The 24,080-nt window shown below is 46.4% G+C and overlaps 1 protein-coding gene across 2 annotated transcripts; it reads left to right on the top strand.

Moving 5' to 3' along the window:
* Positions 1-1,658: 1,658 nt before the first annotated feature.
* cdk13 (cyclin dependent kinase 13) lies at positions 1,659-22,114 on the top strand. Of its 2 annotated transcripts, none has more exons than XM_080019904.1 (14): positions 1,659-3,459; positions 3,781-4,362; positions 4,920-5,081; positions 5,920-6,059; positions 6,757-6,927; positions 8,912-9,101; positions 9,186-9,242; positions 16,575-16,676; positions 16,776-16,853; positions 17,487-17,603; positions 17,810-17,941; positions 18,569-18,762; positions 19,435-19,944; positions 21,348-22,114. In XM_080019904.1, exons 1-14 carry the CDS (start codon positions 2,363-2,365, stop codon positions 21,953-21,955), a joined length of 4,140 nt encoding a protein of 1,379 aa, XP_079876030.1. In that variant the 5' UTR covers positions 1,659-2,362; the 3' UTR covers positions 21,956-22,114. The 2 variants fall into 2 exon arrangements, with proteins under 2 accessions (XP_079876030.1, XP_079876031.1); XM_080019905.1 differs by lacking the exon at positions 21,348-22,114 and adding an exon at positions 20,648-21,206.
* Positions 22,115-24,080: the final 1,966 nt, after the last annotated feature.

The raw sequence follows: 24,080 nt of genomic DNA, 5'->3' as shown, positions 1-24,080 counted from the left end.
ATTATTTTGTTTAAAAAAAAAATCCCATATTTGATATTTTATCAGCTGCCACCTTTCAAGAAACAGCCGTTCAATGTATTTACGGTACTTGTGCTCCTCTATGCTGTTTCCATTGTGGCTGGCGGGGCCCGCAATTCCTGGCACAAATGCACTGATGATGCATAACGTTTACAGTTTAAACACAAGAAATGGAAGTTTCTTGATTAAATTAATGATATTATAATTAATAATGATATACGTGTGTGTGCCAAAAACTGGAAATGTGAAGTTGAAATTTTGAAAGAAAACATTACAGACAAATATTTTAAAAATGCCATTGAATTAAAAAAAAAAAATCTATATATATATATATATATATATTTTTTTTAACCCATTTAACTTATTGAGCCGCTGCCGCTCCTCCACCAGCAGATGGCGTCACACCACACCGTTACGTTACATTACATTGATCAGACGCTTTTATCCAAAGCCACTTAGAATCATTCAAACAGCGACGGACGCAGCCATCAGGAGCAATGAGGGGTTAAGTGTCTTGCTCAAGGACACTACAGCATGCTAGCAGGAGGAGCCTGGGATCCAACCAGCAACCTTTACATGACTAGACCACCAGCTCTACCTCCTGAGCTACCATCCCCCCGTCGCAGCAACATCACAAAACACCCCTTGCTCGAATAAAACAGTCCACACGCAGACTTCAGCTCAGCTCTATTGGAAAACAAAGCCCGCGTTCAACACCGCGCTCCGGTGGATCGGGAGGAGGCGGAGCCGCCATTGCCGCCGTCTGCCCGAACACAACCAGTCCGCGGGGGGTGGACGTCACGGCAACATGGCGGCGCACACCGTTTACCGGGGAGGAAACGTCTTCCCCTCTTCGCGTGGGTTTTTTTTTAAATTTGGTAACGCGTCCGGCTCGGTTCTAAAGTATTTAGTGGTTATTCTGTGGCTTCAGCTCCTGCAGACAAACACGTTACTTCGAGCTCACCGCAGCGCCATTGTTTTCCCGGACAGAACAGAGGAAACGGAGCAACACGATCCGGAAGTGTCTGGAATCCGACTTCCTGGTTCAATGGAACAAAAATCGAACAAATAGTCGTAAAAAATGAATTAATCAATCAATAAATAGGCATACATACAAAACGATCATTTTGAATAATATTTATATATCTATTCGTGAAATACATTTAAATGTACAGATTTTTCTGAAAATCTAAAAATAGATTCAATAAATACAATAATGAATGAGAATAAATCGATACGTAGAACAATAACTTAAAATATCTGATCGCATTGAATTTCAATTTACTGATTATTTCTCCGGATTTTTAACGAAAAGCGAAATCCTACCGGTTTCTCCGCCTGTGACGTCACCGCCGACCCGCGCCCCTATTGGCTGGCGCCCGGGCACGAGGCCTGCGGTTTGAACGCTCTCGTGGCCCAGGCACGCGCGCGGCGGCACCGCGAGACACTCGGAGCAACAAAGTTTCTCCGGCGCCGAACAAAGAGCCCGCGAGCCCCGCAGCGCCCGCACGGGACCCGCCGCTTCCACCGCACCATGCCCCGGCCGGCGGGAGCCTCGACCCCGCGGGAGACGGACGGGCGTTCGGTGGCGTTGCTGCGCCGCATCTCGGCGGAGGAGGAGAAAGGAAAGGGCTGCCTCTGCCCCCGCTATGCTATGCTAAGCTATGCTAAGCTATGCTAAGATATGCTAAGCTATGCTAAGCTAAGCTAAGCTAAGCTAAGCGGCTAGCGCTGGAGCAGGCTAACTCGGAGCTAAGTGGCTAGCCGAGCGGCGTGCCAAACCACTTCCTTGTTGCGAAGTTTGCGACCGGCGCCGGAGATGCGTTTCCCCCGCATCGCGCGGTCAACGGATTTAAACGGGTTTCATCGTTTCGTGCAGTTTTCCTCGGAGGAGCAACGCTGTACTCCGCGGAGCCACACCAGTTAAAGCCCCGAGCGGAACCCAACGGACCGAACCCAACCGTAACACGGAGGCTAGCCGGCTGGGGCAGCTAAAGCGGCTAGCGGGAGCTGGTGGTTTAAACCCAAGGAGATGTTCGGTCCTGGTGCGCGCTGTGCTCGATTTTCCGTTGGAGATCCGAGTAAACTCGAGTAAGACGTTCGGCGGAACCACGGGGGTGATGCTGCTGCGCAGTCGGACGGAGTAACCGGGTTCGCTGACTCAAGCGAGGTACTTCTGGGACTACCGTTAGCCACAGCGAGCTAGCCGGGTGGTTTATTCTGCTGTCCAGCCAGCCCCATGTTCTTCTGGGCAGCTGGAGGCTTACTTTAGTCACACACGCCGCAACTTTCAAACGAGGACACCCCCCAGACCCGAGTGTATATCTGGTCTTTAACCAGACCCATGCCTAACCCGGAGGTGGCTGCCGAGGCCCGGGGCAGGAGCTCCTCCGCTCAGCGGCAGGAGCGGCGCGCCATGCCGGGCAGCGGCGCCGCTCCGCGGGTGAGGCGCCGGGACAGGATGCGGTGCTCGGCTTCTAGGAGGAAGAGGCGCAGGCAGGCCCGGGACAGGGAGCCGTGGCCCGGAGAGCCGGACCAGGGACGGAGGGGGACCGTTGAGCGGGAGGGAGAGCTGTACGACGACGTGAGCTCCCAGTCGGAGCGCTTCTCCGGGAGCCCTTCTCCAAAAGCGGACACCGATCGACTCAGCGAGGCCGACTTCGAGTTCAACGGACCGGCCTCCCCTGTCAGGAGAGCCCAGAGGGACCGGGATGCGGGGCTCCCCACTCCCGCTAGAGATGAGACGACCAGGGGGGTTCCGCCAGAGAGGAGCAGGCAGGAAAAGGAGCCCAGGAGGAAGGAGCTCCAGAGCCACGAGAGGGACTCGTCCAAGGCCCGGGGAGTAGGGAGCTTAGGGGGCTCCAAGAACAACAGGGACTCCAGCAGGAGTAGCGACAGGAATGGCAAGCGGACCTCCACGACTCAGCCGCTACCTGCGGACAAAAAGGACTCTAAGAGACACAGGAGTAAAACGAGGCCCGAGCGGTCCGACAAAGAGCCTCCGTCAGCGTACAGAGACGCTCCTCAGTCCTACAGGGACGACCGCGAGGAGCTCAGGGCGTCCAGGAGGAGTCCTGGCTTCAAATCCGAAAGTCCCTATGGGACGTCCTATCCATACGGCTACCAGTCCCCGGGTGGCTACAACCAGCTTATATCCAGGAGGAGCCCCACCTACAGTAGCAAGAGACTGTCCCCCAGCTCGGCCTACTACGGTCGGGACGCCGAGGGCTACGGCGCCTACAGCGTTTCAAAGTCACCCAGTTCATACTCCGGCAACAAGAGGAAGAGGTCCCCGGCGAGCCCCGCGGCCTGGCGCAGGTCACCCAGCTACGGACGACACAGTCCGTATGAACAGGGGGAGTTCGGTTCGAGTCCCTACCCTAACCGTAGGCGGTCACGGAGCCCCTACAGGAAGTCACTGAGCCCAAGCCCGGACATCAGGTGAGCTTTGTGTCCGGCTTTGGCCCAAACCACATCCCACACACACAGTAGGAACAAGTGTGTAACGCTTGTAGGGCCATGTTCCTTCAACAGCCGATGGAATGGCTGTTTTTCACGTGCATGGTGTAACTAAGGGCATCGTTCTTATGCATATTTCTATTGAGGGCCATGTATTTACTCTTAAGCTGCTGTGTTATACAGGCAGTGGATTCCTCCAGGAGTTTTGAGTGTATGTGACTGTGACTGTAAATTGAACTGTTTGTGCTCTTTCGGCTTAGAAACAAGCCCTAAACTGTACTAAATCCTCCCCCCTCCCCCCAGGCGGCCAGCAAGGTCGCGGAGCCGGAGTCCTTACTCCTCGACGAGACACTCGCGCTCCCACAGCCGCCATCGCCACTCACGCTCCCGCAGTCGTCCCTCGAGCCTCTCGCCGAGCACAATCACCTTCAAGACCAGCCTGGCGGCCGAGCTCAGCAAGCAGAAGAAGGCCAAAGCGGCCGAGGCTGCGGCCGTGGCGGCGGCCAAGGCCAAGAGCTCCAGCAACACCTCCACGCCTACTAAGGGCTCAACCGCCCACCATCCCAGTCCCAAGTCCAACCACACCTCCAGAAAGGGCCGCCCGCCCTCCCCGCCGCAGCCGCAAGCGGAGAAGGGGCCCCGGACCCCCGCGCCCAGCCAGCCGCAGTCCCCCTCGGAGCGGTCCTCCAGGAGGGCCGCTGAGCACCAGCCCCCCAAGGAGCGGGAGGGGAAGGACGAGTCGGTGCACCGGGATAAGAGGAAAACGCCGGCGTCGGGGCAGAGCAAGGAAAAGGAGCGGCCTACTGCACCGGCTGTCGCTACGTTAGCATCGCTACCGTTAGTGCTGCCCCAGGCTGTCCTAGAGCACATGGACAGAGGAGACAGGTACCGAAACACTGCGCCACTCAGGGCTGGATGATTCCAGATCAATTTTTTTTTTTTTTTCTTCATTCAGGGGGCTGGGTTGAAAAACAAATGAATACTCTCATACAATTAGATTAATTTGATAACACCGCCACTAGTCAAATGAATTGTGGTTAAGTATTTCATTTCTCTGTATTAGCCTGTCTTTTTTCATGAAATATGGTTCTGTAATGTACATCAGATGGTGACACTGAAAAGTTGATAGCCATTCTCATTTTATATTAAGTGTCAACACGTCAAAATAGAGTTGTGTCGTGGGTCGTTGACCTCTGATAGAACCGATATTTAAATGAATCCATACCATGTGTGTAATATCGGAGACTTTTTGTAAAATCGAGTTTCAGTCTGACTGGGTAGTTTTCAAACTACCCCGCTGGATCTTTAAACTTATGAGCAGGTGTTTTTGTAAAATTCCCTGTGATTCTCGGGATGACACGTTCTTTCACGACTGGGACACTTCTTCTAAAATTCTGTTGACGCTTACCTGCATTTACCCCTTCCTTCTCTTCACCTCTCAGTCTGAAGGACAGCACGCTCTCAGGAAAGAAGAAGCCAGAGCGAAAGGCCCGGCAGCTTCTGACGGATCTGCCGCTGCCGCCTGAGCTTCCCGGCGTCCTGGTCTCGTCCCCGCGCAGCCCCCCGGATGACAAGAAGGCCCAGACGCTTCGCCGCCGCCCAAAGTAGGACGGGCCATTAACTTGAATAATTAACTTATTTGGACACAACACAGCAAACAATCAGCACAGTAAAAAAACTGACTTATGTATTTAATATATATATTTATTTTATTTACATACACACACACACATATATATACATATATATATATATATATATATATATATATATATATATATATATATATATATATATATATATATATATATATATATATATATAAATAAATACACAAATTAAAAACATCCGTCTGCTGCATGAGTTTCAATCAAATACGTCCTGTACGTATATGATAAATATTCAAAAGTAGGTGTGGTGCGATACCACTTTTTCTTTTCCGATACCAGTACAATATTTTTTGCTCAGCGACAAAGCTTTACATAAGCTGTTTTAATAATGCACCTCTCTTAAGAGGACTGTCTAAATGTACCAAGCTGCTTAAACGCTTCACTACCTTATAGGAAGAAATGCATCGCCACAACAGCATTCATTCAAACACTTTCGCCTGAAAACTCTTAAAACGCTGAATGGTCACATGGCCTATTTTACCTCTCTTGACATTATTTTGCAAAGTTGTTCAAGGGATATCTGGGGCTAGATTGGTTGAAGGATTAGATTGAATTCTTACTTTTCCCCCTCCTCCAATATCCAGATTCAGTATTACTGGAGTTTGCCCAATAACATACTAGCTCTCAAATTGGTGCCGCCTCTATTAAAAAGTTTAAATTACATGCTGATGCTAAACTGCCTCCTGATGCCTTTTGCCGTTGAACCCTGTTTCTTTCTGTTGGAAGTTCCCGGATTATCTCAATTATTTTTATTTTTCTCCATAATCCCCAGGCTGTGCGGGCCCCGGTTCGGTGAGATCAAGGAAACTGAGATCGACTGGGGCAAGCGCTGCGTGGACAAGTTTGAAATCATCGGGATCACAGGGGAAGGGACGTACGGCCAGGTGTACAAGGCCAGAGACAAGGACACCGGTAAGTAGGGATGTTAGTGTATACAATTTTTACAGTACTGTACGGTATTTACCAAAATCCTGAGGTATACGGTTTTTCACAATATTAACACCCCTCTCCCCCCAGTGTTTTCTGTATATTCAATAAATAAATAATTTATATTGAAGAAAAACACATGGTAAAGCCTCTGATGTGGTGCAGCACGGGAAGCTGCTTGTCAGGGCTCTAAAATTCAGAGGCAAAATAAGCAACATATCACAGTCCGACATATTTGCAAAATTGAAGATGTCAACTTTAATTGACCTCATCTTATGTTGTAGCAGACGGCCAAATGTTGTGATAATCCAGCCAATGAGTATCTTCGCCAAGCGCCGTGTTCCGCCATCAGAATCCCGCCAGGCAGGGAGAACGCCAATATTAATGACGCGGTGCTTTACGTTACTTAAGAGCGTATGGGGCGCAAGCGTAAATAAAGATGGCGGAATGCGGCGCTTGGGGGAAATACACAATTTGGCCGTCTGCTACCGTACAGCGGCAACATTAGGTGAAGGTGAATTGAAGTTTCCATCTTCAATTTTGCAACATAAAACCGTGGGCACCGTGTTACAGGGAAAGGCTTACGGTTCAGAACCGTGGTTGCTTGATGCAAAATGGTATGCGGTTAGATCCCTAGCAGTAAGCGCCACGCCATGAGTGTGAGTCTCCTTGTCCCCCGCAGCTGAGATGGTGGCTCTGAAGAAGGTTCGACTGGACAACGAGAAGGAGGGCTTTCCCATCACCGCAATCAGGGAGATCAAGATCCTGCGGCAGCTGAACCACAAGAGCATCATCAACATGAAGGAGATCGTCACGGACAAGGAGGACGCCCTGGACTTCAAGAACGACAAAGGTGTGTCCTCAAAATATCCAGCCGCTAAATGTTAACGAACAATTTTGCAGCAAGAATAGGCTCGTGTGCCTTTTTAAAGATCATAGCGGTGCTGGCGAAGGGTACGCTTAAAAGTGTAAACCGGGGTTGTTTAACTGGTAGTCGGGCCAAGCAAAAATTAAAAATAACACAAACATAACTCAATGTCCTCCAATTACAGGAGAGAGGAAAAAGTTTTTCCTGAAGTCCCGCCCGTTGACGTCTCAACTAATCGCAGTTTGCTCACGCGCATTCTGTCAAACTACTGTTCAAATGCAGGCACGTTATGCATCTGATATTTGGCCAGGAAACAGGAAATGTAATGGGAAACGGGGTAAAGTAAAAATTAAAGTATAAAAATAAGTCAACAAATGTTTGTTTATATTTGATTAATATCTCGTATATAGTAAATAGTATAGTTAGTAGATAAAAGCACAAGCGCCTGTAGATTAAAATATATATCATATAATTTCGTCCGCCTCGTGCTCTTAAAACTATACGGTTTGTAAAGGATCCAGTTTTTTTTTTTTTTTTTGTTTATTTGTTTTTTTTTCTTTTGGATATTGTACAGTGTCTGTTTCATTCTATGAGGAAATTTTCATCTAAAATAAAAACCAGGGCTGTCAATTTAACACGTTTATCTCCATAATTGTAAAACAAATGAAATAATGCACACAAAAAACTACGATTAAAACATTTTCCCCCTTGAGCCCTTTAAAGGGCAGCTTAAACTTTCCCGCAGACACATTTTCTGTTGCAGTATTCTCAAACCACGGGTGGCAGTAGAAAGAGAACAGTGTGAAGCAGGAAGTAGCAAATGAAGAAGAGCAAACATGGCTACACACAGCATCGGAGCATGTTTATGCCAAGGAGGAATTGCTGTTTGTGGTGGTTAAAGAGGATCTATGATGCTTTTCCTTACTTTCTGTCATATATATATATATATATATTACAATGTGGGATGTTCATATCAGGCGTGGCCAAAGTGTCAAATAATGAGGTAAACCAATGACGAAGTAATCGCTGTGAACAAAACACTCCAAAGGTGTTTTTTTTTCTGCTCTGTGACGTCAGCTGCTCACGGATTTCTTTATATAATCACCTGCTGTTTGTTTCTCCAAACCTAATAAATACGAATGGTGTGTTTTTATTGTAGATGTATTTTTATTTATTTATTTTATTTTCTGACATTCACATGAGACACAATCCCTGTGTGCAAGAGTACCGGTTCGGGGCCCGTGTCTCCCACGAGCTTGAGCACTACAACGAAAGTCGAAAGTAACTTTCAAATGAGGCCCTGTAGATCTAATGAGTGAAGATTCAAAAACTGGATTGCTTATTTCTTGCCTCAAATTTCCTCAAAGCACATTTTAGTGCACTGATGAGGTGATGTTAATAATAGTTTACTGAGTAAATAAAACAGAGCCCGGAGTAAAGCTCAAACCCCATCGGCTCAGAACTGGGGGCGTGGCGGCTCCTTCACAGTTAAAGCTGTACACACTGAAACAACCCGTTTTGGAACAGTCAGGGTTTAGAGGCATGTCACAATGGCTGAAATGCATAATCTGAGTTGTAGTTTTTGCAAAAAAAAATCAGAAATGTGTTTTTGGGACCTTAGAGACCTATATTTACATGTGTAAAAAGGAACATAAGAGGTCCCCACAAAACTGACAAAAGCACCAAAAAAGGAGCTGGTCAAGATCTGGGGCTATTTATTCATGAAACATCCCGTGCATTTTGATGTTTGGAGAGGAGGAAGGAAGGCAGGGAGGGAGGGAGAGGAGTGAGAGAATCCAATGCGCGCAGCTCTACTAGGAAATAAGTTTTTCCCCGTTTTTAGTAGTAAAAAAAAAAAAATAGAAAATCATTTTGCGCCAGTCAGTGTTTGTTTTATGGCAAGCACAAGCCACAAATAAATCAATGTATGGAAAACACTGTCGTACCACCCCCCCTTTCTGCATCCCAGGCGCCTTCTACCTGGTGTTTGAATACATGGACCACGACCTGATGGGTCTGCTGGAGTCGGGCCTGGTCCACTTCAACGAGAGCCACATCAAGTCCTTCATGCGGCAACTGCTGGAGGGCCTGGACTATTGCCACAAGAAGAACTTCCTGCACAGGGACATCAAGTGCTCCAACATCCTGCTCAACAACAAGTCAGTGGTTTCACTTGCTTCAAAAGCGTGGACACAGTAAAAATATCAACTTTTTCACTGTTTGTTTGTTTTCTTTCCAAACAGGGGCCAAATAAAGCTGGCAGACTTCGGTTTAGCGCGCCTGTATAACTCTGAAGAGAGGTAAGTCCACAGAGCGCTGCTTGTGCCTCACCCGTCACGGCCTCCAGGAAATTTTATTTTTTAAACTCAGTAATTGATGGAAATTCAACCAACCCCTACAATATTTGTTAGAGCTTGCAATTTTGCCAAATTGCAGCGACTTTTCCGTATGAAATATCCAAATCAACAGAAGGCTTACACTTACCGCCCTGAGAACTTGCATGTTGAATTGGAAGTTAAATTTGTAGTCGTATTACTCGGAAAATAACAAAAGCAAAGTATTTTTAATGTATGGCTCTTATTGGAATTAAAAGAAGGGTACTAAAATATGTCCAGATGTGATTACAGAATGCTTATTTTCAGAGGAAGTGATTACATCTGACTCTTGACTCATTGGTAATTTGTTAATATCAAAAAAAATCTGAAATTTGCAATTCTTGACATTTTACACATCTTTATTGTAAAAAAAACCAGCAGATTGCTTCACACCTTTTGAGAAAAGTGGCTGCTAAATGAAGCATTTTTGGTCACAACAATCACAAAGAATCCTGGATGGACTGACCGCTGTGGGTCAATAAACCATGTCCACCCTGGTTTTCTGAAAAATGATCCGCACCAGTTCGACCCAAGTCATTTGAATGTCAGTGGGCGCGAATCTTTGTGCGGGTGGTGGTGGGGGTACAGTTGCCAATGGTTGATGTGAAGTGTACACCAAGTAAGTCAGTAAAGCCCCATTCCCACATTGATAGCTTTTACGGATACAGTACGTAATGGGTTAGGGTTAGTATGTGTCGTCCAGTGTAGAGATGATCGTTTAGACAATCTCAATCTTTTTATTTTTTTTTCCTGGCACCCCCTCCCGGACTCTGTTCCTTCCGCTGACGGACAGAGCCTCCCGTCCCCGGACGCAATAACCACAACCAAATGTTATTTCATCTGTGATCATTAGAGCCTACATAATCGACTATATTCGGTGCTTCCTGTACCTGTCCTACACTCTCTGCCTCCGGAGAGGGAGCGCTCTCCATAAGACTAGTTAACGTTATGTACGCGCCCCATAAGAGTAGTTTGTGTTATGGATATGATTTGGATTGTGATATCAAAGATAAGATCATAATGTTAAATGGAACATGATGCTGGGATATGAGTAGAATTGGGGGAAAAAGTCATATTAGAGAAGAATGTGCACAGTGGACGCAGAGGAGAAGAGACACTTATAGTGTGTCTGTCGAATAAAAGTTTGTTTTTCAGTGAACCGGCTCTTATGGCGCGCAAATGTTTCTTTTAACTATGATATTGTATGAAATATTTAGTTTTTATTGATAACACTACAAAAAAAAACATTATTTATAATGATTTTATGTGACGGGTCACAAAGTTACTTATTGAGAAACAAGTGTTTTTCTTTATAAATCAGGACTCGATAGTCTAACAATGGAACTGCTGGAAAAAGAATAGATACACGAAAATCGAATCGTGGATTTGGTGACACCCCTATTGTCAGTGGATTTATGGCTTTCAGGGCAAGTGGGAAAGGGGCTTAAGGAACTTTATTTATACCCCATGGTTCGAGAGCAGACATGTGACAACGTGCTTCAGAGACATAAATAACAATGAACAGACATAAAAAAAATTATAAGAAATATAACAAATTACAAATTACATAGGGCTGCAGTAAATTTCTAGTGTGGGCAGATACCACACCATGCAGAGCAATCTTGGTAATCACAGGAGCCTTGAATTGAACAGAATTTGAGGGGGAGCCGGTGAAGAGCAATCAGAATCTATATCGCATGAGACCTTTTGGAGGACCTGGTCAAAAGTTAAACAGCAGCATTTTGGAACACTTGAAAACAATACAGGAATGTTTTTGTAAGGCAGGTGAAAAGGGAGTTGTTAAGATGGGGCATTAGAGAAGCATGAATAAACATTTCCTCCTACGCTTTAGACACCTTGGTCCTGAGCGTTGTTTCTCAGCTGGAAAAACTGAAAAACAAGAGCGAAACCAGATACTTGACATGTTGGTCCAGGGTCAGACCCTGGGCCATAGTGACACCTACACAGAAGGAGAACCAAGACTATCAATTATCCTATCGACAAGACTAGGATGGGCCAATATAAGGATTGCTGTTTGGTCTGCATTTAGCTGTTAGAAATGATCCGCCATCCAGTTGTTGTTTTTTATAGCGTTTAGGTTATTTAAAAGAGACAATTTAGCCATGTTTTGAGATTTAAAAGAGAAGTATGATTGAAGGAGGAGATACCTTTAAAGTGCCTTATCCGTCCATGGGGTAACGTATACAAGGCAAACAGAATAGGACCATGGACTGAACCTTGGGCCACACCACAATACAGAGTTCCAGATGAGGAGGTGAAGCTGCCAACAGAAACTGCAAAACTTCCATCGGATATAGAACGAGAACCACTGCAAGCTTGACCCAGAGATACCTACCCACTGTTGAAGTCTCTCAACCAGGATACAGAGGTCCTACCTGTGGTACAACTCAACCACTTCATTAATGTACCACTTAAAAAGCATACATCCAACTGTGCTGCCAGGGCCAAGTGGATCTCAGCCTACCATCTCCTCATTGTTGGCAAAGAGGGTATGTGACGATCGATGAGCAGAGGGTATTACTCAGAGGATACGCAGCGTGGTTGAAAAGAACAAGATGCCCGTAAGCACCGTTGATGGCGAGGGATTTCGAGAGCTAACAAACCTCCACAAGCCAGGGTATCGTATCCCTTGTCGAGGTTTCATAACTACCCGCATTGAAGCACGCTACGAAAGGAAAGCCAAGCTGAAAAGACAGCTAGCAACGACAAATTAAGCTCTCACAACTGATTGTTGGACTGCACCAACTACAGAATGCTACATCAGTCACTTGCCACTACATTGAGCAGGATTGGCAGGTGAAGTCAGCAGTCCTGCTCGCAGAAAGCCTGTCCAAAACATACGGCAGATCATTTAGCTGGGAAACTGAATCAGTCCGTGAAGTCATGGGGGCTCACTGGACGAGTGATTAAAATTCCGGAACATTGTCTCAGTGAACAGCCCCACACAAGTCAGTTGGCACTTAGTTCCATGCTTCGCGCATGCTTTACATCTGGCCGTCATCAATTGTTTTGCTGCCATTGCAGCAGCGCGCAGGTTTGTAAAACACTTCAACCACAGAACGCCGGCCACCAACTCTGACATGTTCTGACATGTTCGGCAGACCACTAGGAACAGCGGTGGGCCGTTTCTGCTGTGCCGTCGGACCGCATAGTGACCAAACCTCCAGATGCTAGCGGCGTTGAATTTGAGAGACAAGTACCGGCAGCTGATGGAGGATGTGGCGCCTGTGTCAGCAACACTCAAGTGCGCAACTACCATCATGTCTGCTGAGACTGAGGTGTCGATATCCAACATATACCCCATCACCTTCAGTCTAATCATCACGCAGTTCATAAGACTGGAAGGAGACAGCAGCAAAGTGGCAGAATTAATATCTAAAGTGCCCACTACGCTGAGTGAATGGTGGATGAAGGTAGGCTAATTGTCCATTATAATTCATAAAACACCTAACCTAAAAGGCCTAGACCTATTGGCAATATAGATTACAGTTAAAATGATCATTTCAGCTCTACTCTTGGACTATTTTGATATCCCAATATCATTATGTTCTGAATTCCCTGCCATTTCCCTGTAGTATTTGCGTTATGTTAGTCAGGCACCTTTAAGGGCAGCTTTGCATTATTTCAGTTTAGGCACCATTAAGGGCAGATTAGTTAGGATCCTGGGTCCTAGTACCAGTTAACTCTGTCAGAAGCTGTGCAAGGTCTTAACAGTGCGGCAGTTGAAATGGGGGGTTGAGTATCTCCTTGAAGAATAAAACAGGCTGGCTGTTGTGTCAGTCCAGCGAGCCGCGTTTCAGAGACGCACTTCTGCTATGGTTCTTCTCCTGGGTGATGACTACTTTACCACCTGCACCAATGACATGGAAAAAGATGTGGGCAGATATTCGAAGGACACCCCACCACCGCTCAATGCTAGTCCCGCATAATGGTGGAAATACAATGAAAATAGATTTCAGAGTCTGGCAAAGCTGACGCAACGATACTTGAGTAATACCCAGAACGTCCATCTTGTCGGAACGGTATTCTCAGCAGCTGGCCTTATTCTAAATGCATATGAGGAGCCTATTCAAAACCTATGTTTTAAGTTGACTGTTCTGGGCTAGTCCAAGGTTTTACTGTCGAATTTCCCATTTCAAGAAAGATTATGTTAATGCTGCTAGCGCCTAGCGGAGCAACGGTTTTGCTTGCGATAGACGAGACGGAGCGCAATTTTTTATTTTTTTTTCCTTGTTAAATAGCCTACATGCCTTCATATAAAAAAAAAAAAAATTATGCTGTAAGAATGTCTGTTTCTCAAACGTTACAATGAATATCTGAGGAATATAACATGCATTTAATATTCACTATATCATAAACTATATTTAGCTTTTATGATCTCATTAATCTTGCCCACAAGAAAAGAAAAATGTTACATTTCTCACTTAAAAAAAATCAGAACAGCAGGTCATGCAGGAGTAACTATTACCAATAGTGTCAAAGAAAACTTTGGGATAGCAGCGATGGTTAGACAAGACTAGAGAAGGAAGTACCTCTGGGGACCTTTTTACCTCGAGGAAAAAAAAAAAAAGAATCAATATTCAAATAAAGAGGAAAAACAAGGTCCGTAGCCTGCCCTCTGTTGTGAGTAGGACCTGATACATGTTGAGTAAGATTCAAAGACTGATACAGTGGTACCTGGACTTACGACTGCATCTACTTACGACTAATCCAAGATACCAGTAGCGATAGTCCTAAAAAATTGTATCGACTTGCGACCGACTGCTCCAAGATACGACCGTGGAAATTTGCGGTCAGTCAGCAGCCAGTCAGTGGGCGACCTACATGGTGTGTGCACGTAGTTCGAGGCTTATGGATATTTTGTTCATATTTACTGTTCTGTGTATTTTGTTTATTTCCACCCTTCATGATTTCATAATTTATGTGGGAAAAGTTGCTATAACATACAACTGTTTTAACGTACGACCGTTCTCATAGAACGAATTACAGTCGTAAGTCGAGGTACCATTAATAAAACTATTAAAACTGGAGGCAGAACCTCAATGTTATTTAGATGTTGCACAGACCAGCACAAATCGCTACAGCGACCCCCAGCCTCAGAGCACAGAAGAGCTGATGAAGTGTATTTTTGATGGCAACGTCCCAGTTAAATTTGGCAAACACCTCTACGTGTGTGCTCACCACTTTGTGGCCGAACGGCCCCAAACTGTGCACAGATCCTGGGGAGGACCCAACCACCACTCACCTTGAGTTTGGAGGTCCTACCCCAGGGGCAGGCCGCTGCACCTGATCAAAGTCTGCGGAGGCCCCCTGGCCATGCCCCTGGAACCGCTGGGCCGACTGGCCCCAACCTGTGCAAGTTTGGAGGCCCTACTCCTCGGGGCCGAGCCACTGCACCCGATCGAAGTCTGCGGAGGCCCCCTGGCCATGCCCCTGGAACCGCTGGGCCGACTGGCCCCAACCTGTGCAAGTTTGGAGGCCCTACTCCTCGGGGCCGAGCCACTGCACCCGATCGAAGTCTGCGCATGTCTCAGGCCATGTGTGTTTCTAAAAAATGAATTAAAATGTAACTAAAATGTCAGGGGATGGTAGCTCAGGCGGTAGAGCTGGTGGTCTAGTGATCTAAAGGTTGCTGGTTGGATCCCAGGCTCCTCCTGCTAGCATGCTGTAGTGTCCTTGAGCAAGACACTTAACCCCTCATTGCTCCTGATGGCTGCGTCCGTCGGTGTTTGAACAATTGTAAGTCGCTTTGGATAAAAGCGTCTGATAAATGACTAAATGTAAATGTAACTAACCATTCAGAAATATGGTCAGAGAGGAGAGTCTAACATTCCCAACCATGGATAAGGGGAAGTCATTCCATGAAGTAACAGGATACACCAAGCCAAAGCTCACCAGAAGATATGGGTGGCGTTTTCCGATGACCCCTTGCATCTAGAGCTGTCTTGAGCTAGAGCTGCCTAACCCTAACCCTTCTCCCTCTCCTGTATTTGCGAGAACTTGGATGCTACGAGCACAACGGGGATCGCCGGCCCCTGGGGGGGGGGCGGGATGGTGACGAGAATTACAGAAAGTTCTTGGAGTGGAAGCACCATTATCCACCATAGACGCTCTTAACAGAAGAGATTGGCGATCATTCACCCGAGCAGCAAGTCAATCCTTGACAAACAGGAGAACAAACAGAGCAACACACAGAACAGGTCGGATACGGGAAAGCCAGGCAGCAGCAAACACAGGCGTCATAATACCCCGGATGTAATCAGTCTCTCTGTCAGTGGTTGAGAGGGAATTAATCACTGTTGTTTGAGAACATTCCTAAATGTACTCCTGTCGTGTGGGCTGAGTGGTCGTCTAATGCAGGGAAAGGTTAGCGTGGTTCAGAGAGATGGATGTTCCTCAAGGTAAGACGCTGTGAATGATACATCGCTGAGCATGTCATTTTAGTTTACTATGCAGTATGGGGGACTGGGAAGACTATTGATTCGGCCTGTGCCATATATATTGATATGAGGTGCATATGAGACTAGATACCGTCTGGGGTTTGTGATATTATTATGGAAAAATGTTGTCTTTGAGGTGCATAACAGTAAAATAATGCAGTTCTCTGAACCTCTTAGACTGTTCTAGATGTTCCAATCAATGGTCCTAATGTCTACATTACTAATGATTGTTCCTCAAATATTTCCTTTCTGTAAGTACAAATTATAAATAAATGTAAATAGAAATTGAGTTACCGATCCTCATTTAAATATCAAACTAGAGTAACTTTGTGATATAAAAATAATCCGTTTAACCTTTGTTGACCCTTGGCAAAACCACCACCACCACCACCTCCTCCCACTGTCGCTGGGTCTCTCCGGTATACTGGGTCAACCCCCGGTCTAGAATGCATATGTTGGCTTAACATAGACTGGCTTAAAATTTGTTTTGTTTTTATTTCTAAGTGGAACATATTGGATGTTTTATGGAAGATTAAAGCAGCTGAGGTGTGTGTGTGTGTGTGTGTGTGTGTGTGTGTGTGTGTGTGTGTGTGTGTGTGTGTGTGTGTGTGTGTGTGTGTGTGTGTGTGTGTGTGTGTGTGTGTGTGTGTGTGTGTGTGTGTGTGTGATATATCAAGAAAACAATAGTCAGGCATTTTTGAGTTCTTATACTAAAATGAACGAGTGTAGCCATTTCATATGTTTACATCCACTACTCTCTGATTGGTCAATTCGACAAAAATGTTTTTTCTTCCAGTCGACCGTACACCAATAAGGTGATCACGCTGTGGTACCGTCCCCCGGAGCTGCTTCTCGGAGAAGAGCGATACACGCCGGCCATCGACGTGTGGAGCTGCGGGTAAGGAGGAAACCCTGCGGTGGCGGCGAGATTCTCCCTCTTCGCTGTTTTTCGTCTGTTCCAGTTCACATGAATATCTTTTCCTCTTGTTCGTTCTAGATGCATCCTCGGAGAACTCTTCACCAAGAAACCCATCTTTCAGGCCAACCAGGAGCTCGCCCAGTTGGAGCTCATCAGGTAATGTCTCCGATCCTGCAAACTGCCCATGCCAGTCTAAGGGCATGGCGTCGGGTCTCTGTGCCCCTGGCTTTTTGAGCGCGTATCGACTCAAAATTGACTAACTCGCTGTTGTAGGCGCGCCAAACATTTCGAAGCTCTCTCCCTTTCCATATTTAATACACATAATTAGAGATATTTTTATTACAGTGGTGGAGCTGTTAACTTAACAATATAAATAACCTCATGAAAAAATACACAAGTAGTCCTGCCATCTGTCCCTTAAAATAAAGAATTGTCGTTGGAGAAACATAAAACTACGTGTTTCTTATTTTTACAATAGTTTAAGAGATGTTTTTCATCTAAATAAATAGCCTGATCATGAACAATGATGCTGTGGTCTAGGCGTCCATTTTCCATTAAAGGATCTGCTCCATTGAGTGTCTGCTCAACTTTCTTGTCGCCGTGAAGCCGTGAGCATGCCGCCGGTCATAGCTCTGCCCCCTGCAGCTGGGTGAAGCAGAGCTCCCTTGCAGCTTGTCGATGTACTTCACATGTGACCGCGCCTTTGGGACCGAAGAAGATGCGACATGATGTGTCGTGTGTTGATTTAACAAAAAGGAACGTGTTGCTTCTCTCTCTCTCTCCCTTCAGTCGCATCTGCGGCAGCCCTTGTCCAGCGGCCTGGCCCGATGTGATCAAGCTTCCCTTCTTCAACACCATGAAACCAAAGAAACAGTACAGGCGGCGCTTACGGGAGGAGTTTGCTTTGTGAGTAAACGCAGCGTAATGTTTATTAGCACTGGACTGACCTGAGCGCAGAGTATCCCCAGGTTGAAAAAAATCTGATGCCAAGAGCTTTGTGTAGTTAAAATATAACAATCATTATTTTCTATTGTAAGTCTCAAAATGAAAATAAGAAAATAAGAGTTTTTCTTTTCAAGTTGCGGACTTCCCCTCCTCCCATAATTTCCCAGCATTCCTCCGTCTGCCCTGGACCTGTTCGACCACATGCTGAACCTGGACCCCAGCAAGCGCTGCACGGCCGAGCAGGCGCTGGGCAGCGAGTTCCTCAAGGACGTGGACCCCGACAAGATGCCGCCGCCAGAGTAGGTGCCTCCTCGTCACCTCAAGACATCCTGACTCGGGAAGTCCCAAAAGTCTAGTTGACCATTAATGGTCATACAAATTATTGAAATTAGCAATTCAATTTTCTCTCTTTATTTTTTATTTATACCACTGTAATAATGCATGTTTAGCTATTAGAGAAGAGATATTTGGACATTTGAAACCTTTTTGAGAGTCCGTTGTCCTCACATCTAATTGAACATTTCTAACATGCTTAAAATTCCCTTTGATTAGATTTAGCCTCTGGGCCCCCCTCAGTGATCAGATTTTCATTGTTTTATATGATGTAGTGTACCAGTCTATACCTCTAGGGGAGATAACAGTGAAGTCTTTTAGCACTTCCAACGGTGCTAACAGCTTGGAAATTGAATAATGGTCAGATTTGTTTTGCAGGGGTAATTACTTTATGATCAAAAAGACATGTAACAGAACGCATTAGTGTCTTGGGGTCCAGATGTTGACCCCGGGATGATAGTTTCAGCCCCCTGGTCATTTTGCAGGGGACCGCCTAGAACCTTTTGAAGGATCCCTGTGGATCCCCCTGGCCTCACATTGAGAACCACTGCTCTAGTTAACGCTTCTTTTCTCCCACCCCTCTCTCCCTCCAGCCTCCCACTGTGGCAGGACTGTCACGAGCTGTGGAGTAAGAAGCGTCGGCGGCAGAAGCAGCTTCCAGAGGATGTGGCCGCGCCCAAAGCCCCGCGCAAGGAGCTGGGCCTGGACGACAGCCGCAGCAACACCCCCCAGGGCTTCCAGGCACCAGGACTCAAAGCCCCGACGGCGGCCGCCTCCGTGCTGCTAGGTGAGGGAGCCGGTCCCTCCGGAGGGCGATGGGGCTGGTTTTAAATATATACACTGATACAACTCAATTCTATTGTTGAATCATTGTGGAACATTTTAATATTGAGACTTTGGTCATTTTGCAGTTAAATGAAATACCAAAAGTGGCTAATTTGTGTAAATAATACATTTCAGTATTGCGACAAAATATCTGCAGTGACATTTTTTTTGTAATGCACTTCAAAGTTGGTACGCGAAGATATTCATCTAAATCATATCGTGAACCCTTTGTTATGAAATGGAATTGATTCATGAGCTCTTGCCCAATACCTGGGCTTAAAAGGACACCTCAAGTACTCATTGAAATACGACTTTAATGGCGTTGGCTAGAATTGTATCCAGTGTGTCTTCCCTTCTTTCCTGATTTTAAATGCTATTCATTGAAGCAGATACTTCAGTGTATATTGTGTCGTAGGGCTGTGTGACACATCACTAATATCAGCCTACGAATGATTGTTTGTTAACTATTTATGTGTAAATATCTTATGAAAGCACCCATATTCACCCCCAAAATATCATCTAGTTATATATAGCTATATCGAGGCATTCAAAAGATAGTGTGATATTATAATTTGTCGGTATCGCCCAGCCCTGTCCTGCGTTTAATTCCGTTTTCTTTACTATCCCCCCGTAGACCCGAAGGGCCCCAACTCCCAGCTGACCCAGGAGCAGTTGGCCGTGCTCCTCAACCTCCTGGGTCAGCCCAAAAACACAGTCAACCCGGCCCAGTTTGTGCAGGCCGTGAGTTCAAAGGTCAACCAGGAGACCCTGCAGCAGCTCTCCAAAGCGCTGGACCCCACTGAGCCGGAGCGGCTTGAAGAGCCCCCCCCTAAGGCCCCCCAGCCGGCCCCTGCGGCCCCGGCCGGAGCGCCCCGCACGCCCCCTATGCCCAAACCCCTCACGCCGCCCCCCTCGGCGCCCTCCGCTGCCCCAGAGGGCGAGGCCGCCGCCGCCGCCGCCACCCAGACAGCGGTCACCATGCTGCTGGCCCAGCTGCTGCAGGCACAGCAGGCCCGGGGGGCGGAGCCTAATGAGGGGGCGGGTGCCGCTGACAGCTCCAACAGCACGGGGTCATCGGCGGGTGGAGCTCCTCCACCTCCAGAGGCCTCCAAGCAGCCGCCGGAGCCCAGCCCTGTGTCTCCAGGTACAAGTTGTTCTGCATCAGTCTCCACTAAGCTTCCACCTAACCAGAAACTAACCTTCATCCTCTCACGAAAATCCTAAGAATGTATTTATTTTTTATAAATTTTTATTTATTAATATATTATTTTATTTTTATGGTCCCTAACGTCCTACCTTTTAAGGCTGACCTGAACGAAACTCTTCTGTTCTAATAACATTAATAATCATAACCTGTTTCTACCTGACACTGACCTCTCCACCAAATGTACTAACCTGCGATATTTATTTAAGCAGAGAAGATTTGTCTTCATTTGGGTGGATATACACCGCGTTCCAAATTTTTATGCAAATTATATTTTTCTGTGATTTTCCTAAATAGTCAATGCAAATGTCAGTATAATTTTCAAGTCATCAACCGTTGGGGTTTAATTCGAACGTTATTGAACAAACCTCTCAATGATAACTCAAAACGCACTGTTCCAAATTATTTTGCACAACAGAGTTTCAAAACATTTTATAGGTTGTAAAGAACTGAAAATGGTAATTTGTGGAATTTGCAGCATTAGGAGTCATACTTACTGAAATCAAAAGCTATTTCAATAAAAACATCTTAACAGGCCAAGTTACATGTGAACATAGGAGCCTTCTTTGATATCACCTTCACTGTTCTTGCCTCCATTGAACTTGTGAGTTTTTGGAGAGTTTCTGCTCGAATTTCTTTGCAGGACGTCAGAACAGCCTCCCAGAGCTGCTGGTTTGATGCCAACTGCCTCCACCCTCACAGATCTTTTGCTTGAGAATGCTCCAAAGGTTCTCAATAGGGTGGAGGTCAGGGGAGGATGGGGGCCACACCATGAGTTTCTCTCCTTTTATGCCCATAGCAGCCAGTGACACAGAGGTATTCTTCGCAGCAGTTCTTCTATAAAGGAGACAAGCACTTTTATTGGTGGATTGAAATTTTCCAAAATAAACACGTCTTAAAATAAAAAACTTGAATTGCATTGAAATTTAATGTTCCAACAAAACGTAGCAGCATTTAGCATCATCTTTATTTTACTAAATGAATATAAAAAATATCGGGGGGAAAATCTGAAGATAAAATGCTAAACATTATTTTTTAGTGCAACATTATGATATAATAAACATTGCACAGCACTCAGTCATGTCAGTAAGAAGAGAACAAAAAGTAACAACAAACAAAACTGAGATCAAATAAAAAACGGAATAAATATGCAAAGTCGTCCTCATGGTTTTATCTGCAGCACAACCTGTTGACAGCCTGTACAGGTGTGAAAACTGCTTCTTTTAACCCAGTTGACATAGAAATCGTCCTGATGTGAACTTTGAGTTTCATATTTTTCAGAAAGGAGGAATAATCTTCCAAATCATCCAATAATAAATAGATGTCACCCTTCCTCCTTGCAGCGTCTGAAGTGGGGGTGATGTCCATCCTCCCTCCGGACCAGCGTCCCCCCGAGCCGCCGGAGCCCCCCCCTGCCCCTCACGCGGACCTGGACTACCGGCAGCCGCCGCCCGAGCCGACCACGGGCACGGACGGCGTGCGCCCGCCGGAGCCCGACTACCCCCACCACCCCCGCCTCCCTCACCCTCTCCCCCCCGCGGACTACGGGCACGCCGCTGTGCAGCCCCCTCCTCCTCCTCCTCATCCCTCGTTCGCCCCCGCCCCCGGTTTTGGGGACTACATGGGCCACATGCTGGGGGGAGGCGGTGCCGGGGGAGGAGTCCGGGCAGTAGCCCCCCGGCCCCTGGCGCCGGCCCCCCCGGAGCTGTTCAGCGGGGACAAAGACCACCGCTTCGAGTACAATCACAGCCCGCTGCCGGGGGAGGGGCAGGCCCCCCCGCTCCACCTGTACAACCACGCCCCCCCGCCAGGGCCCGCCCCCGTCCCCGTGCCGGGGCAGTCGTCCTGGGGCTCGCCCTCGCAGACGGGGGCCCCGGCCCTCCCGCTGGGCTTCGTCCCGCACCTCAACTCCGCGGCGGCGGCCATCAGGGGGCGGGGCCTGCCCTTCTGAAGGGGCGGGGCATAGACGCACAGTAGATGGGTATTAACTTAAATCTCTGAATGTGGAGTGAAAACAGAGGACGGCGGGCGCAGCGTTTCTCGCTCGCACCATTTTCATATTTTTTTGTAATCTATTCTGCTGTCTTTTAAATTAAACTTTGACCTTTGGTTTTTTTTTTGTTTTTTGAGTGTACATTTATCGGGCCGGGTGTATTTTAAATATCTACCTGAGCCTTTGTTTAACCCCCCTCCTCCTCCTCTCCGGGGGGCAGCCTAGTATTAACGTTTTGCACTACTCACTCCAAGTAGGCCAAACTATTTTTAGTGACGAGGGAGGAATGAATGCTAGAACCGTGACCAGTAATGTAGTTTTCCCCCTTTTTGTTTTTCATTTAATTTGGGACAAGAATACGCCACAAACGTCGTTACATGTTTATGCAGCGCTTTGCGTCCGTGCACCGGCGACGTGATGGGCGGCGCCCGTCCCGACCAGGAACTCTGTTTGAGCAGAATGGAGGTGGCGCTGACTCTGGATTCTGACGTTAAGTGGAGGAGGGAGGAGCAGCGGGAGGAGCAGCGGGAGCACTTGGACGACTGCAGTGAAACTGATAAGCGACTGAGTCTGCTTTTTATTCTGCTTTTTATTTTTTACCTTAAATCTCTCACACACACACACCCTTTTTGCCAACAGCCGTGGTTAAAGGGGACGTATTATGCTCCTTTTCAACAGGTTAATTTTGGTCTCTGGGGTCCCCCAAACATGTTTTTGAATTTCTTTTTCTTTTGCTCAAAAGTCATTCTAACTATTCTCACATGCCTCAAATCCATCCGGATCCCGACGCTCCATTTCATTTTTTTCTTTAAATGAAGATGCTGCTGCTCCCCACGCCCACTCCGCAACTGTTTGCCCCGGTTCCGTGGTCCCGTATGCAGTCCTTAAACTTCCACTGATTTCACCTCATCAGTCAACCAAAATCTGTTTCTGAACAAATTGAGGTGACAAATAATCAATGCAGTTGCTGAATCTTCACTCAGATCTACAAGGTCTCATTTAAAAGTTTGCAGAGGATTGCGCGGCGCTGCCAAAACTCAACCTACTGCGTACACTTTTTAAATGCATTATTTTTTTTTAGAAAGAAACAATAATTTTTTAAATTCTTACATTTCATCTGCGGTTTAGTCACAGGCAGTTGGTGTTATTTCCTCTTTCTGTTAAAAGATTTGTGCTGGTCTGTGCCGCCAACAGAGCAGTTCCGTGTCATTTCTCCAGCCGTGGGTGGAGTTACTCAGATGGGGGGGGGGGGGGGCGGGTCTAATTCTACTGAGGCAACATGTTACGCACGGTATGAAGGGGCCGCAAATCAGAACGGCCTCTTTTACCGCACGTCTTCTGAAACAGGGACCCCACGACAGACTGACAGTCTTATTTCACAGTGTGTTAGTCGAAGCATCAGAGACCCAAACAAACGTATGTGCACCAGCACCCAAGAGTTTCTCATGACAGGTCCCCTTTAAGATCCCATGGAGGAGAAAAGTAAAGGCAAAGCACGTGTAACCCGACTTCTGAAAGGAGACAGGCGATGTCTTTTGTACTCAACTGTTTTTGCTGATCCTCCTCCCGTTCCCCTTTGGCAAAATGTTTATTAAAGAAATGCCGACAACGCTGTGGTTTCCCTGCGTGTCATACAGAGGTCCTCCGCCAGAGGGCGCCACCGCTCCATCACTTCAAGCTTATCACCAAATGGAGTTAAAAACATCAAGTTCAATATTTGGACGTACACAAACAAATGACTTCAGCTTAGTTGCTCTTCTGCCTTGAAATTTTAACAGTTGCCAGTTTGACGTTTCTAAAAGTTCTGTAAATACTTCTACTTTTAGGTATTTTAATTAATGCAAAATTCAGTTTAAATGATTAACATATTTTTATTTTTCTATTTCCGTTCTAATGATATCTTGTATTTTTTTTTCCCCCAAACCAGTGACCGATGGCGTCTGCATCTCTAAACACCATACGATGTTTAGAAGAAAATCACCGTTACTACAAAAACATGTGTGCTGCCAAGAAAGTGATATCCATTACATTATGTTATATATTTAATAACATGATTCAAAGTCTCCTTGTTTTCTCACTTGGT

Source organism: Zeus faber (genome assembly GCF_960531495.2).
Source record: "Zeus faber genome assembly, chromosome: 19".
NCBI lineage: Eukaryota > Metazoa > Chordata > Actinopteri > Zeiformes > Zeidae > Zeus > Zeus faber.
Note: the sequence above shows the minus strand (reverse complement) of the source record. Positions and strands in the feature narration are given on the sequence as shown.